The 18,708-nt window shown below is 48.2% G+C and overlaps 1 protein-coding gene across 1 annotated transcript in view; it reads left to right on the plus strand.

The window, feature by feature from the left end:
* Window positions 1–18,708, plus strand: part of MYO16 (myosin XVI) — a 166,384-nt gene that overhangs the window by 37,614 nt on the left and 110,062 nt on the right. Inside the window, exons 6-11 of the mRNA XM_078618109.1 lie at window positions 794–919; window positions 2,673–2,748; window positions 3,575–3,731; window positions 7,306–7,447; window positions 10,861–10,971; window positions 18,058–18,123. Of these exons, the coding sequence (XP_078474235.1) occupies window positions 794–919; window positions 2,673–2,748; window positions 3,575–3,731; window positions 7,306–7,447; window positions 10,861–10,971; window positions 18,058–18,123 (678 nt within the window). The remainder of the gene's footprint in view (window positions 1–793; window positions 920–2,672; window positions 2,749–3,574; window positions 3,732–7,305; window positions 7,448–10,860; window positions 10,972–18,057; window positions 18,124–18,708) is intronic.

Here is an 18,708-nt window from a genome sequence, read left to right on the forward strand (position 1 = left end):
GAGTATATTGGAAACGTTAAGTAACAATTACAATTGGTCAATAGAAGGATGAGTTAAACGTTGAGTGAGATTAGACTATGATATTGGATGTGACTTAATGGTTTAACAATCATTGAATTCTTAGCTTACGCTGCTTTTAGTTTGTTTGTTTTCCGCTGTTGTTTGCATTCACCAACACGTGCTCCCCGGCACTGAAAACGAGAATCAAAACAAAATGCGTCGACATTTAGGAAGCTCGGCATTTTACAACGAGGGGGCCATGGAACACGGTCATGATGGACCACGGAGTGGAAGCCGAGAGACAGGACGCATCCCAGAGGATCCCAGCTGGATGCTTGGCATCGTAGGATCGTCAGACGAGGTGGGAAGGCCCTCAACCAGCAGTTGATTGACCGAGGCTGTGGTGATGATATTTCGATGATCACCATCATTATCACCGGCCATGATCTTATCCACCAATTTACAAGATCCAATTGTTACGTACGCTGCAGCTATGCGCCGTTACGTCTCTGGCTGTACGGTAACGTGGGGTTTATTATACGCGAACGTCCGTGACGGAATTTTAGTTTTTGATTACGCGCCTTTTAAGCGAATTGTCGTCTATCCTGTTTGCTGTGGCTAAGTTGAGCACGTTCCCTTCACCCTGCGCTGGACTCTCACCGCTGTCACTCCCGACGCTCGAGGCCTCGATGGGGGGCTCATTGACCCCTGCGGCAGAGTCAGCGCCTCGCAAACTCTCTCTCTCTTCTCTCTCTCTCTCTTCCTCCCTCCGTCTATGTGTCCGCCGCGGAAGCTGCACATCGCGTGCGCCAATGGCTACGTGGACGTGGCGAGCCTGCTGCTGGAGAAGGGCGCCAACGTGAACTGCCTGGACGGGACCTTCTGGACGCCGCTTCACCTGGCGGCCAAGTACGGCCAGGTGGGTGGGTGGGCGGGTTGGTGGGTGGGCGGGTGGGTGGGTGCGTGGGCAGGTGGGTGGGTGGGCGGGTTGGTGGGTGGGCAGGTGGGTGGGTGGGCTGGTGGGTGGGTGGCCAGGTGGGTGGGTGGGCGGGTGGGCAGGTCGGTGGGCGGGTGGGTGGGCAGGTGGGTTCAGGTGGGTGGGCAGGTGGGTAGGCGGGCGGGTGGGTGGGTGGGTGGGCGGGTGGGTGGGCAGGTGGGTTGGTGGGTGGGCGGGTGGGTGGGTGAGTGGGTGGGTGGGTTAGCAGGTGAGTGGGTGGGTGGGTGGGCGGGCGGGCGGGTGGGTGGGTAGGTTAGCAGGTGGGTGGGTGGGCAGATGGGTGGGCAGGTGGGTGGGGGGGGCGGGTGGGTGGGCAGGTGAGTGGGTGGGTGGGTGGGCGGGTGGGTGGGCGGGTGGGCGGGTGGGTGGGTGGGTGAGTGGGTGGGTGGGTTAGCAGGTGAGTGGGTGGGTGGGTGGGCGGGCGGGTGGGTGGGTGGGTGGGTTAGCAGGTGGGTGGGTGGGCAGGTGGGTGGGCAGGTGGGTGGGTGGTTGGGCGGGCGGGCGGCTCGGAACACAGCGGGCGAGGGCGGCCTCCGCCAACGGGCCCCCGCTGTGGCACTCGCGAGGCGCTTTGTTGTGATTGTTGTTGTTGTTATTGTTTGTAAACACGAGGCACAAAAGGCCCAAATTGCCAAGGGCGGGCTTGCAACAAATATAACTACCCTAGTTGTAACGGATATATTTTTTCAATCAGAGGTTAAGAGGGCTTCGGAAAATATCAATGATGATAGATTGATAGCTCATTTATTGAGAACTGCTTTATGTGTTTAGTTTGTTGTCCTTCCCCCGCACCTCCGATTAGCACGGTTGGCTACGTATGGTGCAAAAGAAGCTCAACGTACGCCACATACGACGACGAGGGCGAATTAAACGAGAGGCACTGATATTGTAATTCATGAATTGCTCTTTCAAAGGGTCTCAAGGGGGTGTTGGGGCTGTCATTGTTTAGTCGCTTTGAAAGCTCACTCGGAGCACAGTCGCACTGCAAGATGCGGGTTTGTCCTCGCCGTCACCGATGGGCGATTCCCGGCTAGCCAGCAGTGCGACAATGGCATTGCCATTCATGGCGTTCTTCCTGACTCAACCCGGCTCGATGTAAATTGTCAGCTGCTACAAACTGCAGCCACGCGGTTGATCGACTCTGCGGAATAGGGGAACAAATGAGCACTTCCCGCCAGATATGGCAACATCTGGATACCGACGTTTTGAAGGTGAAGCCGTGAATTTGCGCCCGATTATTTCAGAGCCCACAACCCACCCCCCCCCCCCAGCATCCTAGGCCCGGCCACTGTAATCCATCGCGGCCAGGCCCCCCCCCCCCCCCTGAACCCATCTGCCTTCCAAGCATTGAAATAAGTTTCGTGAAATTAGCGTCGTCATTATGAAGCCCCCTTTTCCATTGCAACGTTGGTCATGCCCTTCTGTGTCTGTGTTAAGGTGAGTCGTGAAAGCGTGCCTCGTTCCTATTGCATTTAAATAAATGAGCACGTTTTTTTGTTTGGAGGACGTGTGGTTTTGATGCTTAGAGGCTGATGATTAATTATTGAGCGAGGTATGATCCATTGGCTTCCGGCAATGCATCATGCCTTGGATTGGCCCTTTTGATGAGAGGCGCAATCCTGATGTGATTACCATTATCGCTGTTGGACCCGCGGTCTTCCATTCTATCTCTCAGACGTGCATCGTGAAGCTGCTACTGAAGCACAGCGCAGACCCTAACGTCATCAACTGCAACGGAGAGAAGCCTTCAGGTGACGCCCACACAGACACACAGAGAATCAGAATCTTTATTTAGACTGGAGAAATCCGATTAGCTACAAAGCTCTTTTTTTCACAGATACCCAGTAAGTGCAGGTCAGGACGTTACAACAACAAACAATACAAAAGCACGATAAGAGTGCAAAGTATAAGAAAGGTAAAGAAATCACTTCAAAATATATAGAAACAAACTAAACAATATTTATAGCATCATGTAAAGCCCACTGAGCTATTAGCTTCTTTTTCAGAAGCGACCTGGCCGCAGATGATAGATCAACGAAGTGACTCATCATCGGGTGGAAATGTAAAGCAATAAAATAATCTAAATCTGAACGCATGTTGGCTACGTACGGTGACGAAATAAGTCCAACACATCATCAGACCTCCTTTGCCTTTGACGCCTTTTGGCATCCTCTGGTCGAGCACCAATTGAGACGAGGCTCAAAAGAAAGCCGTCTCTGGTGTGGACCAATCAGTTTCAAGGACAATGCATATATTATCAGAGTGTGTTTTTTTGCTTGCATTTTGACCACAAGTATTGTGGTTAATGCACACGTGATTCCTCGTAGAAATGTTTCAGTTTTGTTGCCAGAAAAAAGTGGAAAAACCCTATCATTATAAGTCTAACACACATACACGAGATAGAGACCCATACACTTGGGAGGCACGCAGAGATCGCGTTCAAAAGCTCGCGCCGCTGCGTCAAACTCACGCCGCTGCCGCCGGGTGCTCGCGAAGGCGTCCATCGGTGCTGATCCGGCGCTTGCCCTGTGTTGACACCCGGGGGTGGATGGGGTGCGGGGGGCTTGCCGCACGCAGAGGTGTCCGACTCGGACACCATCGAGGAGTTGCTGCTGGAGGCGGAGGCGGAGAGCGGCGAGCGGCAGCGCTACCGCCCGCTGGCGGTCGCCGGAGCCGACACCGCCGGGAGGGCTCCCGACGTCGCCACAGACGACTCCGCGCTGCTCCGCAAGCTGTACGTGGCACGCGCGGCCACTTGGCGTGCAACTGCTCCCCCATCTCCCCTCCCCCCCCCCCCACGTTGCAGTATTTTCACTTGCATTTATTACCCCCCCCCCCCCCGCTTTGCCCAAGAAGGGCTCACAAGCGATGTCATCACATCTACCACTCTGTTTAAGGAACCAAACAGGAGGACTTCTCCACAAATCTGGCTGTCGCCTGATGAAGCTGGTTGTAGTTACTGGCGAAACGTCGTACTCAGATTGTCAATGTTGTGGCTTGGCTCTCCAACACACCGGCGTGCTGTACTAGCACACGACACTATACACTACACTATACACCAGAGGTGTGGACTCGAGTCATGTGACTTGGACTCGAGTCAGACTCGAGTCATGAATTTGATGACTTGCGACTCGTCTTGGACTTGCATAACAATGACTTTGTCCCACCTCTGCTATACACTACACTACTATACACTACACCATACACTAGTGCTGTACTAGTGACGAATTGGCACGTTCTGTTTACGTGACAACCCTTACTAATTCGCTGTGTCGGGTGGTGTGGGTTTTAACGACACATTTATATATTTACGCGATCTAACCAAAAAAAAAACCTCTTATGGATGATTTCGGTTGCCAAAGCCTGCGTGTTAAAATATCCTAACTCGCTGGTAACTGCATGCGTGACGATATTTGTTTGTGCTCGCTGGTTACTCTTGGAAACCACATTGTTTACGACCAATGAGTTTATAAAGGTCTTTTAAATCGCTCTACGTTACCATATGGATTTCAATGTTATCAGAGTTATTTTATTTTTGTCAGATTCATACATTATTCAATTATTCACCGATGAATATCACGTATGATGTAACTTCACACATTTATCAACCACCTTTCGCACCTCCGACCACTTGTGTTGCGATCGAAACGTCGTGATTCGTTATAACATCGTTATAACATTGTTACAACGCCATCGATTTGATTGAAACGCGTTCCTCCAAAATTCATTCCACTTTTAACTTGCGCACCAACGGGAGTTGAACGTCGCTTTCCCCTGCCAACAGCCACGACGCAGAGACGATTGCCAAGGGTCCCGTCACAACCGATCACGCACGTTTTAATTCCGTACGCACACGGTGGGAGGTTTGTGTTTTTTCAATCCAAATCGGAAGTATCCAACGTTGGAATCTTACCCGAGGGCTTTATTCCATGTATATTAAATCCGCCCTTGGTGTGTGCATTGCTGGGTTCCCTGGGACGGCTACGGATTGAGCAGCGATGAGAGACGTCTGTGTTGATCGCCCCATGTTGCTGATTTCCACCACGGGGAGTGTGACCCGCCTGAGTCCGCCTCCTCTTGAGGTCCTCTGCTAACTCCTTGGTCACAACCTCATTTTAATTTAACAGCAAACGACAGCCTAACCTTTAGCTAACAGATCCCCGGCAGCAAACGTGTATGTCAGAAGGAGAAAAAAAACAACATTTTAGAACAACAGTTGGAGGTATATTTATGTCAGCAAGCTGCCATTCTTCACGAAAAACTTCATGTTGTGAGCACTCATCATTTTTAGGGGTTTTCTGTCAACGCTCCCCATTTGTGCTCCATTGCATCTCTCCCACCTGCGTTCAATCGTATTCGCTCGCACGTCTCACGCCATCGCCAAGCGCTCGGGTCCAAGGCTCGAGATTTCTTTGGCTGCTGGGTCCTCATTTATTAGGCTGTTAATACCGACTTTTGGGGGGTACAATTGAACTAAAATGTAATTGCTGACATAGCATGCAATTTAGACTTCATCGAGCACGTCCATCTGTAGAGAGATTTTAACATTGGCCCATTGCATTCGGCGTGATATCCTGCGCACATTATCTCGCCCATTGTAGGTGGTTGCAGTGTAAGAAAACTGCACTGTTTGATGCACCTCCGATTAGCGTGGTTGGCTACGTTTGGAACGAAATAAGTTGGCTATACATACACGCGCTGCCAGCACAACATACGGGTGTTCACAATTTAACTGCTTGAGTACATTTTTTAAGTGTCAAATGTACGTTCTTGTGAATAGTATTTTTTGTTTTGTTTTCGGCAGCTACATTTATTTGGTTTTCATTGTAACTTTCAGATCAGAGTTTTTTTACGATAAAACATCTTCATGATTTTAAACATTTCCACGGTCACAACGCGGGCAAGCGACGGCTTATTCGCACGTCCTGAAGGTCGCCGTGGCTTGCGGCAGGGATAGCGATGAGATGCGAGGGTGCGTATGATTGACAGGTGTTGCGCCAAGATGAAGCCGTGAAATCTCAGCGTAATCTCAGCGTATGTCAAGCAGCCTTCGAGCACGTCTGTTTTGAAGACGCATCTCAATTTGCTGTCAAAGTAATTCTCCTAGTGCTCGTCGCTCGTCTACAGCCCTGAGTCGGTGGTGGAAACTCCACATTGCTATGGCGGGGAGGAGAGTCGATCCGTAGCACAACCACCGGGACTTTTCCGCCAAAGCGGTGCTCGTTTATTCGACCCTGGAGAGGATATGGGCCTAGTCAATCTCCCCCACACAACAAGATTTGAACTCGTAACCTTCAGGCAGGAAAGCATGTCTGCCCATGTGACTACCTGATTTGATTGGCTGTGGCGAGTGGTGGAGGGTTACGTTAAACATTATCCATCGTAAAGGTTTTTTTTTCGTTTATAACGCGGAAATATAATAAATGTGCCGTTCAACCGCCACCACCCGATACAGCCTGTTAATAAGGTTTGCCACGTAAACAGAACGTGCCAATTCCTTACTCGTTCACCACGCCGGTTTGTTTGAGAGTAAACCCAAAACATTTACAAGTAAAAAAGTGATGTACATTGTACCTACACGTTTATGTAATCAAATCGAAAATTATTATGAACAGAAATAGAGACCTTCATTGCATTTAGCGCTGTCTAGGCCACGTGGTATGTGTTTACCAATCATCAGGTATGTCCAGCGTGTGACAACTATGTTTTCTTTTTAACGGAGAAGATCGATCGGTGGGTCGTTAAAACTGTAGGTTGGGAATCTCTGCATGACATCGCTTTTTAGTAGCACATGCAGAAAGGCGAATATGCATGAGCATGAGTGATGACACGTTCTCTCACGCGTTGTAACACATTTTACATCTTGACACCACTCCAAAATCACAGCAGGTGATGCAGAACATGCTTTGAGTGTTGTATGAATGGTATACACTCAATAATATTGTGCTGAAGCTGCTGTTTACTGCTGCTCCTGCCGTTGTTGGTTCTGCTGATGACGATGATGATGATCGTTGAATGATCATCAATTAATTAGCGATGATGATAGCAATGGTTATAAATGATCATCGTGATGGATTGATGATGATCCTGATGGCTCGACGAATAACGATCATCATGAATCGTTGGCTGATCGCGATTGAGAAAGGCTGAATGATGACGTTGATGAACTCGTAATGCTGATGACGATGACGACGATGGGATGGAATCAAATTCAGAGAACAATTCGTAACCACAGCTCACCGCACCTGTCACCTGGCCCCGCGAATGCCCCACGATCTTCACTCGAGCCCTCCCTTGTGCCGCACCAGGAAGCCTCTGCTGCTGCCCATCTCGAAGCAGGACAGCTTTGCGGAGAAGGACGCCATGTTCAAGGGCAGCGCCCTCTTCAAGCAAGCCTCGCTGGACGACAGCAGCGGCGGCCACAGCCGCATATTCAACAAATACGAGCAGGTCGGTACCCGCCACCACGTGCCGCTCTCCGCGAACTCACGGTGTCTCGCAGGCCAAACTGACGGCGGAAGATGTAGTGCAGTTCGAATATTTGTGTAGGTTAGTTGACAACAGGCGATGTCATTTTCACGAATGGGAACTTAAAAACGATCCAGCAGCGTGCGACTGTAGTCATCCACAACAGATCATACAACGCATCACGATGCAATGCCCGATCCACAAATACGAAGAAGGAGAAATCACGGCGGTACACTCCACTGCTACTCATGACGCAGTTATCTGGCTTGACCAGCTGAAGGTGAAATTGTAGTTTTGCTCTGCATCTACACGAGCCATAGGAAAGACAAGCAGCGATAGCCTTCATCCAACAGTGAATGGATCACGGCTGCTGCTGCCGATGATGGTAATTACGATGTTGTTACGTCTATGCTAATGGGGCGAACACAGCTGTGCAAGCGACACGAGACATTTAAAACTACACAAACGTGTTGGACAAAAAAAATACAACAAGAATAGATTCTTGATTAAAATGTTACCCTGAATCATGTTAATTCACAGAATTACTGGGGGAGTGAATCATTACATGCAGAACAATGATGATTATGATGAATGCACTAATTATGGCAATATTGACATTAATGGCAATGACAATGCCGGTGATGATGTAAGTATATATGTTGAACTTCTTTCGCACTATACTTAGCCAACCGTGCTAATCGGAGATGCGGGGGAAGGACAACAAACTAAACACAAAATGCAGTTCTAAAGAAATGAGTTTTCAATCAAGATTTAAAAATCTTCACGTAGGTTCAATCCTCACTAGTGAGAGGAGTCTTGTAGAAAATATATCAAATATATTTAAGAGGCATTGTACGATGATGTATCTGCAATGAAGAGACCAATGCCCCCAGAATGTTAAAGTGACTTTGTGCTCTAATGAGCATCGAGGCATCGGTGCTCATCTGACGTTTACAGCTCTGCAGAGCCAGGAGTTGTACTGCCCAGAATGCATCTCTCCATTGATTAATTCATCCCAACGTGCACATTAGCCCAGGGTTGAATTTTTCACTGAATATCAAGTTCCAGAGGCCACATAACTCGGAGCCATAGGCATCGCCGCGAGAGGTTCACTGGAAGTGCTTTGTTGGGTGTGGAAATATTATCCCGGACGCCGACCAGAATGGACCCAGCTGATATTGACTATCATGTTTTTTTTCTTCTTCAAATTATTGTGGCGTATTACTTTGCGTACGCAGTGTATGTAATGTACATGTATCGTTTCACACTGACTTCTGTACCAAGCAGAGATTTATGCGGGCTGGGTAATGCATATTTAATCTCAGTACATCATTGCGATCACAATAAAATGTATAGCGGATTAATTATATATGAGACCATTAGATCTGTGTGACAGGAGGAGGAGGAGGAATATTCAATGACACGTTCTTGAGAAGCATGTACCATCATCCGGGCAATTCACTAACGATACAAAATCATGCTGTCTATTTCCATCAATTTACGTATTAGTTTTCTAAGCAAAGCATCGACGAAGCTATAGATTTACAATTGGTCCGTTAACTTCTCATCAATAAACAATTGTTAAAAATTATAATTCCATGATCTTACACCAGTACGATTTACAGTAAGACTTTACAAATGGTTTATATATCCACAGTATTAAATAATGACAAACATCCCCCACATTGCCTTGACCAGACTATTGGAGCTAGTGTTGTTAGCGAGCACCTATTAAGGTCGACCAAACACACATATATATCCTTTACATATCTGACCCTGCACGTTAAAAATCAACGTATTTTTTTTTCATGCTTCCCATCAAATACAAGGACTTCCACGGATACATTATTTCAGCAGCATTGGTTCAATACAAGCCAACTCTGCACTGGTTTCGGCATAAAAGTGTCTCATCAGCAGTCAGCCTTGCTTGAACCAATGTTCTTTAAGATATAGATCCTTCAAATATGATATGCTAAGAAGGCCTTTAACCGTGATTGATTATTTGTTACTCTGCTGACAAGTGAGAAGATTACATTACCAACAGTGTACTGCTGGGCCAAATAGAATATGAAGAAAATAAGAAATAGGATGGTGCTAAAACATTGTGAGAAATAGCTGATACAAGGTGAGATTGCGCACGCAATCATCCTTTTGGCACTATCTTTCATGGCCATGCAGGGGTAACCGTATCACCAGATGAACATGGGTTATCTATTTGCATACATTTATCTTATCGATTGTAATGCGTTTGTGAAAATTCAATATTCCTGGCTAATAAAGTAATTCCTTTACATCTGCACATTGCCGCTATCACCGGCCGCCGTGTGTTAATGTGAGGCTGCATCCATCATCTTTGAGCCCAGGGTGTCACCTCTACGGCAGCGATAAGCGTTAGCTTGCGTGCTGACTCACAGCATGACCACATTTGCCATTGGCTGTGCGGCGGTGCGTTGAATATCTATCTGAGTTATTTCAAGAGGATGGCGGTAACGAATGGATTAAATGCTTTGTTTATAAAGCAGGTGAGAGCCCTTTGGGCTCAGTGCTGTTAAAGATGGTGTAATCCGTTACTAACTCTAGGGCACAAAGGCTACACGACAATAATTTGCCACAGCTAGTGATGCGCAGCCACGGAGGAAATAGGGATGTATTTCCACGCGCTTAGGTAAAGGGCGCCACGGTAGCGAGATGTTAACTACCTCGCCTGGTATGCAGGACTTCGTGGGTTCGATCCCGACCCTAACAATGCCTTGAAAAATGGGGTTTGGATGTTCTCTCCGCGTGGAATTTTCTCTGGGACCTTCGGGTTTTCCCTCCACATTGAAAAACATGCATTTAGAGTTTTTGGCTACTATAAATGTCCACGCAATAAGCCACTGCATTGAGCTATCATTTGTGGCCAGGTCGCTTCTGAAATAGAGCAATACAGATCAGTGGGCTTTACCTGGTAAAATAAAAACAATTGTTTCGTTTAGAAAAGAGCAGTGATGAGCAACATCAGATGCTCGACCGCTCTTTTCCACTGGCACAACCGAGCCGTGCCAGGGACCGTCCCGAGCCAGCCCGGCATGGCTCACGAGGCACAATCTTTGTTTTTCCACTGCATAAGCCGAACCGTGCCACCGACGTCGCACGCAGCGAATGAGTTGAGACGCGTGTAGTTGACGCGGTGATGTAATGTACATTATGACAGCTCTATTAGCCCCACCCCCTGGCGCTGCTTGGCCACATTCAGTGGCTCAGCAAACCAACGTTAACAAAGAGCTCCCCACATTTGTCTCGGCTCGGAAATGCCGGTGAAAAAGTGATGTGCAGGCGCATGACCTTTTTCTAGCGATGCTTACATTCGGCTGACCCTGCGCGGCTTTCTGCGTCCGCGTGGCACTGGCGAGCAGGTGAAGCTGATGCCCCCGGCGCCCAGCGACGACCTGGCCACACTGAGCGAGCTGACGGAGAGCAGCCTCCTCTACGAGATACAGAAGCGCTACAGCAACAACCAGATCTACGTGAGCACCGCGGCGGTCGCGGCGGCGGCATCGCAGCTCACTCTGTCCCGGGTGATACCGTGTCTAACCCTTCCACAGAGATTACACCAATTATTTGGTGATGCTGATGGCTGCTTTGACAGTGGTACACAAAGTAAAATATAGTATATATATAAACAAAACTCAACACGTTCGTCAATAACGCTGACTTAAAAGGAAAAAGGACAATAGTTCATTGATTATAACTACAATGGGACCATTGTCCAGTGCCGAACACAACGACGTGTCACGTGTAAACAGGCAAGAGTTATCACAGATGTGGCTTACTCTAAAATCACATTATCTCTTTTTAAAATAAATAATGATTTTGGTTGGAAAAGTCCTCCTTCCAGGCATTGGCAGTAAGATAACATAAAACTGTACTTTCCTGAATTATAATTTAAATTTTTTTAAATATATTTTTACCATTGTCCAATCTACCAACGGAAGATAGCTGCTGCATGTACCAATTAAGTTCAGTTGGGCATTGGCCCTTCCTCCGAGCACACCACAGTGGTTTAGTAATTGGTGGCATCATTATCATTGTCATTATCGTTGCCATTGTCAATATTGTCATCAGTAGTGCCGTCATTAATGTCATTATTGTTTTGCATGCAACGATTCACTCCCCCAGTGAGTCTGCGAATTAATACTATTCAGGGTCAAAGTTTTCATCAATAACCTATTTTTGTTCTGGTTTTGTTTCCATGACGTTTGTATAGTTTTTCCATTTTTAGTGTCACTTGCATAGCTGTATTCATCCCATAAGCATAGACGTAACAACATCGTCATCATCAGCAGCAGCAGTCATGATTCATCCACTGCTGGATGAAGGCCTCCACTGTTGTCACGATCCCGCGTGGTCCCTTGATGTTACGAGCCATCGAGCTCCAGGGCACAAGCCTATGTAATCTCAACCTCATCTCTCGGGCGTATTCCATTTGTCGGCACAACCACTCCCATCGCCAGTCTCGGCCACCATCGCCCCTCACGTCCCCGTCCTCCACGCCAACTTGAACAGTCACGCCCCGAACGCCGAATCTCGTGCCGGGTCTCGTCAGCGCACCGCGCGTGTCTTCTCGCATTATCTCCGCCTCTTGGTGCGTAACCGCCACACTGCAGTAACGAGAGGCCGCGCTGCGTGGGTTTCATTAAGCGGGAATGTCGCGGGTGTCCCATTGCATCTCAGTAATGGAACCACGCTGCGCTGTGTCACATTAGCCAGGGAGCTCGTGGCACGAGTCATTTTGACCGAGTCGTGGGGGCAGGCTCTGCATGCTCACAGCCACAAATGCTTCCTCTCGGCTTATCTCGTCTCGGTCGATCATGAAAGGATGCTTGTTTTGTTTCTACATCGCCAGCCTTGCCATGCACATGCCACCACGCCAAAGTGGTCTCTCGCTTCGAAAGGTTCGCGTTGTCTCGTGTTCACCCCCCCCCCCCGGTGTCTTTTGGCGTGCGACCTCTGCTTAACAGATGTGCGCTACGTGGTACAGACTAAAAGCGATGTGCTGGCACGTTTTATTCGGTTGTGCGTGCAAGAGGATTGCCAACTGAGTTTGTCTATGATCCTAAAGAGGATGCTTCCAAAAAAAGTCTTAAGACTTGCTGAGGCTTTTATATCTAAATAAACTCTGTCTTTACCAATTAAGAATGTATATAGCGCTATCTATATATAACTGCCACGATATAGGTTACTCTGGCGCACGGGATATGAAGTCTTATTTGATCTTCGCTTGATAGAATAACGGATATGTAATGTAACGTTCATTACTGTCAGCGGTCGAAATGGAAATGAGGAAACGTGAATACAGACTGAATATGAATATGTCTTGATTGGGAACATTCGAGGTAGCACAAGACACCGTGAGCAATTAGAATAACTGGATGCAACGGGGACGAGAATCTAAGGCAGAGGAGTTCTTGAGTTTACTTCTGTATATTATTTCGTGTGGCTTACGAAGATGCCGAGCAACAACAAAGAGTTCACCTCCAGGCGGTAAAGCCAGAGAGCCACGTCAGGAGTGACGGAGTGGATCACTGTCACGTCTCCTTCATAGTTGTGGATCGGGCGTTTGCGTTGTTAGTGAAAGATGGCAGCCTTCACGTGGCCCCCCTCTTTTGTTGTTTAGTGAGAAATCGCGACGAATGTCGTCAACGAGGCGACCGAACATCGATCGTCGATCTCCCGGTCCACAGAGCGACAACAACAACAACACGAGCTCCTGAGTAAACATCATGGACAAGCGATCAATGTGTAGGGATGGCCACGATCGCCCGTTGTCGTTGCGAGAGAGGGAGAGTCTGTGCGCGGACGGGAGTTCCTCTCCCCACATGATTGGAGGGGTGGCACAGCTGCGGGTCTCAGGCAGCGGCGATTCGCAGTGCGGCTGCCGAGCGCCGATGCCGCCGGATTTCCCACAAATCCTCGACGCCTCGAACAAGAAACGCCCCGACCGATGTTTTTTTATTGCGCGAAGTTAATTCGTGACGAGGGTAAATCTTCGGGCCGTGCGAACTGTCTGGGCACACTGCCGTAATGGGGGGGGGGGGGGGGATTGAAATTGCCTCGTTCGCTTCTAGTTCCTGCTGAAAGTTGATTTTTAGCACGAAAATTAAAGACGGGCTGTCATTTCTTGCACAATTACTAATGCCCACGTACTACATTATAGACTCGTTCATCTGTGCACGCCGAGAGGGAATGGAGTGCACCTGACGTGCATCGAAACCATTACATTGAAGAGGTAATGAAAGCTGCGCTAACCACGTTATATTAATTTGTGCGATCTCGTTCGACGTGGGAAGCTGTTCAGCGGGTGAGCTTGTTGCGTGCTTGGATGGGATACTGCCAAGTGAACATACCAGGTGTGGTAGGCTTGACCTGCACGGAGGCCAGAATTAGATGGCGCTGCAGCAGCGAATGCCTGCGTGTGTCGTTTTTTCGGCACTTTCGAGTGCTCCAGCTCACACGCGTGATTTCCCCCCCCTGCTTTTCTTGTAATGAAAACATTACAATTCGAGGATTAACATAACGGCGACACGTCACGTTGTTACAAGCAGCGGATTTAGAACAAAGTTTAAACGTGTGAGCGCTTAACGGCAATAATTGCACATCGTCGGACTTTTTAAACGTTTTTAAATGCAGAAACATCGAGTTCCATAGCAACAACCGCAGCAAGACGCAAGAGGCAGCCAAATGCCCAATGCCACTGTGCGGTGCGCCGAACGCCGCCATCAAAGCGGCCGACAAAATGAAAACAAAACCTCGAGTCTACGCGTAGCCACTGCATTATTCATGAGCGCGATGTATGCATTACGCCGTCGCATTAAAGCCTCACCTCCGCGCACGTCAAATTATCTCATCGAGACCCCGCCGAGGGATGGGGTCAGCGTCGGGATATGACGGCCTCCCTAATGCCTGACCGCACGGGCGGGCCGCCGTGCCGGTTGCCGTTGCCGTCGCATCACGTGGCCGCAAAGTGAGACGCTCGGACGCATTCGGGACCAGGCAGAGAGGGGGCCCTTGACAAGCGCCGCTCTTAACGGGCTCATCCCCTGGCAATGCTGACGCACGTTTCGGGCGCTGTAGCAATCGTGCGGTGTGGCTCTCCGACGGGTTTTTGTGAATTCACTCTCTGAATTAAATTCGGTGCCGAGCGAAAGCTCCCGGCACTTGGGGGAAAACGTCGGCATCGTGCCGAGCAACACGAATACGGCGATACCTTAGCGGTCGTAGCCATGCCAACGTATTCAACGAAAATTATTGTTGGATTACGCCTTCGCCAGCCCGCGCTGAACAAATAACCCCGACAAGCCATGTGCCGCGGGGAGGCCCTCATCCAGCAGCGCTGCCCACGATGAGCGTCGGTGGGCAGAGGCTGAGACGTGACCCGCACCCAGTCTAGCTCGGGGTGACCTACCGCGATCATCTCGATAAAGACGGGCTTGCGAGTCAACACTCACGATAAATTGCTTGGCACGCCCGCTGGCTCGTCGCGCTCGTTGGCGGAACACCGCGCTCCTGTTCGGGGTCGGGCGTCACCCGTGGTAGCATTCGTGCACGCTATAAGGACGCCACCGTGGCGAGATGTTAACTACTTCACCTGGTATACAGGAGGTCATGGGTTCGATCTCGACCCTGACGCCTGTAAATTTGGAGTTTTCGTGTTCTCCCTGTGATGGCATGGATTTTTCTCCGGGTCCTCCAGTTTTTCCCTCTACATTTAGAATAGACGTGTTTAGAATATTTGGCTGCAATAACTTTCCACGTAATAAGCCACTTCGTTGAGCTATCATTTGTAATAGCCAGATCGCTTCTGAAAAAGAGATAAATAGCTCAGTGGGACTTACCTGGTAAAATAAAAAAAATAGTTTAGTTTTTGTCTTGATTTGAAGCTTTCGTTACTGCAGGAATCCATACTGAGTCACCTGAAGACGGACGCTTGTGTTGCGACCGAAACGTTGTGTTTAATTTTGTTATTTTTTCTTTCTACGTGACGTTACCGAAAGAACCAGAGAGTTGAGTTTATATCTGTGTAAATGCATGGTCATACGTGCGATCAGAGTAGGTTAATCCCATGTGAAATCTTAAGCCGTCACTCTGTGTCTTTTGATCACGTGTGTCATTGCCGGAAGTCCAAGGAACCTACAGATAACGTAAAAAAAGTCAATCATAAGCCTGCGGTTAACAAGAAAAAATACACAGTCAATTTTAAGCCAGCCCCAATCGATCAAAGGTGCAGCAGATAAGATGGTTGCAGATAATAGGAGATTTCCTCCAAGCAGTATACAATACAGGGATTAGAACTACTGTACGATACAATTCCCATGACCAGATCCTCTCAAATACGTCCACAATTTCAAATAGTAAAAAATAGATAATGTTTTTTTTTAGTCAAAGGTTTCTCATGATTACCATATCTTATATTCCATGGGGGTTCCCCCCCCCCTCCTCCCCTATTGCACCTAGAGTATGATTGTTTACGCTTGCCATTGTTTAGTGGATTATTGAGCTGAGACCCTTTGGTTTACTGGACATCTGTTAAAAAGAGCTTGATAGGTCATCGGATTTCTCCAGGATAAATAAAGATTCTGATTCTGAAAATCGTGTAAACCACCGATGACCAAACTGGAACCCCCACCTACCACGTGGGTGCCATGTAAAAATTAAATGATGATGGTAAATTGTTATTTGATTAACATTATTCCAACACGACAAATACACAAAAGCACATGGTCAAGATACACTGTGAGCGTGCAACTGGCATGATCAACTCAGAGTCGTTCTTAGCTCGCTCTCCATGCACAATAAATCCATCTCAATTCGTGCGTCTTGTTACTTGAGAAGGAAACGATTATTTGTTTGCTCTATTGATGCGTAGCATTACTCTTTAGAGGGCACATGAGATGCGTGCTGCTGGTGTGGATGATGCGATGATTGTGTACGGCAATATTTGATCACATTTGTTGTTTGGATATCAACAACAACAAAGTCACGAGCATTTTTTTAATATTAAGACGAGGAAATCGACAAAATGTATATTTTACACGGTCTTGATCTCGCTGTGACGTCTGTGTGTGTGCATGCACATCCAGACAGCACTGTTTTACTGTTGTATAGCGTCAATAAAAAAAAAATCCTTAATCCGCAGTGTAGCAGATAACACGCAGAAGCTAAGTGAATTGTGTTTATCCGTGATGGACCACGGAACATTGTGCGCAAGAAGTTGCCCATCGTAGCATTCCAGTCGGTGTGAATTCCGCCGGTCCCCGATGCTCCCGTGTTACTGAACGGCCGTTTAATGCGATGAATGCTCCCGCAAGCCGAGCGGTGGTGGCTGCCAGCTTCCCGAAGCGTAAAACTGTCGCTGGGCTGCCCGCCTGCCGCTTTGAGCCGGCCGTAACTGCACCTTGGTATGTCAATTTAACGCTACAAGATTTGATTACGGCTCGGCAGTTGGCTGGCATGGGGCACCGCGGCCTCGTATAAATTTGGGCCGCGGAGAGCGTGTTATTCTACGGCTTTCTTCTGTGGCCCTTTCTATGCTCATTGGATATTAGGAGGCACGGATTACGTCTGAGAGGGTATTTTAATTATTATAATTTTTTTAAATAGGTAAAGGTGCAGCCCTGCATTTTCTTGCTCACTCCACTTCTGGCAGAAGGTGCCTCCACAAGAGAGGGAGCTTTAGAGAGAGAACTTTCTAGAAAGCTCTAGGAGGAACTTTCCAGAGAGCTCTGGGAAATTGGAGCCGAGCTCCTAACCAATCACAATTCAGTTACCGCAATTGGCCATCTCTACCCGACCCAGTTTCACCAGGTCAACATTTCCCCGGCTCCAACCTTCAAATCCGCTGACTTATAGAAAGAGGGAAACGGTCTGCATTCAAAGCTTTAACTCCCACATGTACTCCTGCGCCGTGAATACAAATATTATATTATCAATAAACAAGTTACGCTCTAGCACGGTAGGCTCCGTACGGTGCGAAAGAAGTTCAACATACATATGTACCACTGCTGGTCGTGCACACCACTCCCACCCCTTCCACCACTGCCCTAACCAGTCCAGCCGCGTATCCCGAGGAGCTGGCGGTCGTGTCTGCCATTGGTTGTCCGCCTCAAGGGATGGAAGGCCGATGGCGTGCGGTCTCTCCATTCCTCTCTTCGCCTCGTCCAAAGCAAGCTCCGTGTGTGCACTGGCATTCGTGCAATATCTAGTCGTCTTACGACTCGCAGATGACAGTGAGGCAGTGGTTGCCGAGCCGTTCTCTGCATCACATGCGTGTGCCTGCTCCTCCAGCTCAGGTCGTGCCCTTTTTAAAAAAACAAAAAACACTCGTATTTTGGAAAGAGGGTATTTTTATTTTTATCTTTTCAGTGATTTACTCATCCATTGTGGTACTTTAGCTTAGTGAGTTGCAGGCAGAATGGTAAATAACAAATGCCTTTCTGCATATCGATAGTAGCATAATGAGCTGCATGGGCAATGTTCGTAGGGTCAGGGGCGAGGCACTGGAGATGTTTACCTGTCCCATGTAACCGACGCTCTGACTTTTGTTGTCATTGCAGACGTACATCGGAGATACCCTGCTTGTTGTGAACCCTTGCAAGGAGCTCCCAATTTATTCGAACATGGTAAGTGGTATGGCGCGGGTCCCATGTATTAGTCTGTGTGTCCCTACACAATATCCCTAACCCCGTAATTCAAATTTCGCATGCATTCCGTGACTCTGTGTTACGTATGCATACATCTGATGTCTTCAGCATGATATATGCTTAATGCTTTGCGGTAAACCTACCGATGTGTGCTGGCTGGCTGACTCATTCGGTGGGTGGCTCCAGCCGAGATGGTGCTATTGGCAGGGCACTTGGCTCACAGGTTGGCATGTTGAATTGAATCCCAGTTTGTGGTTGACCGCCAAATCATCCTTCTGGAACTGATAAAATGGGTATTCTTTTGTGGGTACATTTTTACAGTTGTCTTCGGAAAAGTATTTTGGCCTGCCTTGTGAACATGTAATATCTACCACTGTTTCAATAGCGCATTGCGATAAGAGTACTACCTCATGCTAATTTGAGGGTGATGGCACTTCATTATTTCGTTGGTGGCCCATGAACTGGTGGCTGTGTTTTATTGTTGATAAAATCCAGATCAGTGTTCGATTTTGCGTGTCCGTAATATGTTTACCCTGAATCCGGAGCCCCATGAGCTACTTGGGG

This window comes from Lampetra planeri, chromosome 56 (genome assembly GCF_965212315.1).
Source record: "Lampetra planeri chromosome 56, kcLamPlan1.2.h2, whole genome shotgun sequence".
Taxonomy (NCBI): Eukaryota; Metazoa; Chordata; class Hyperoartia; order Petromyzontiformes; family Petromyzontidae; genus Lampetra; species Lampetra planeri.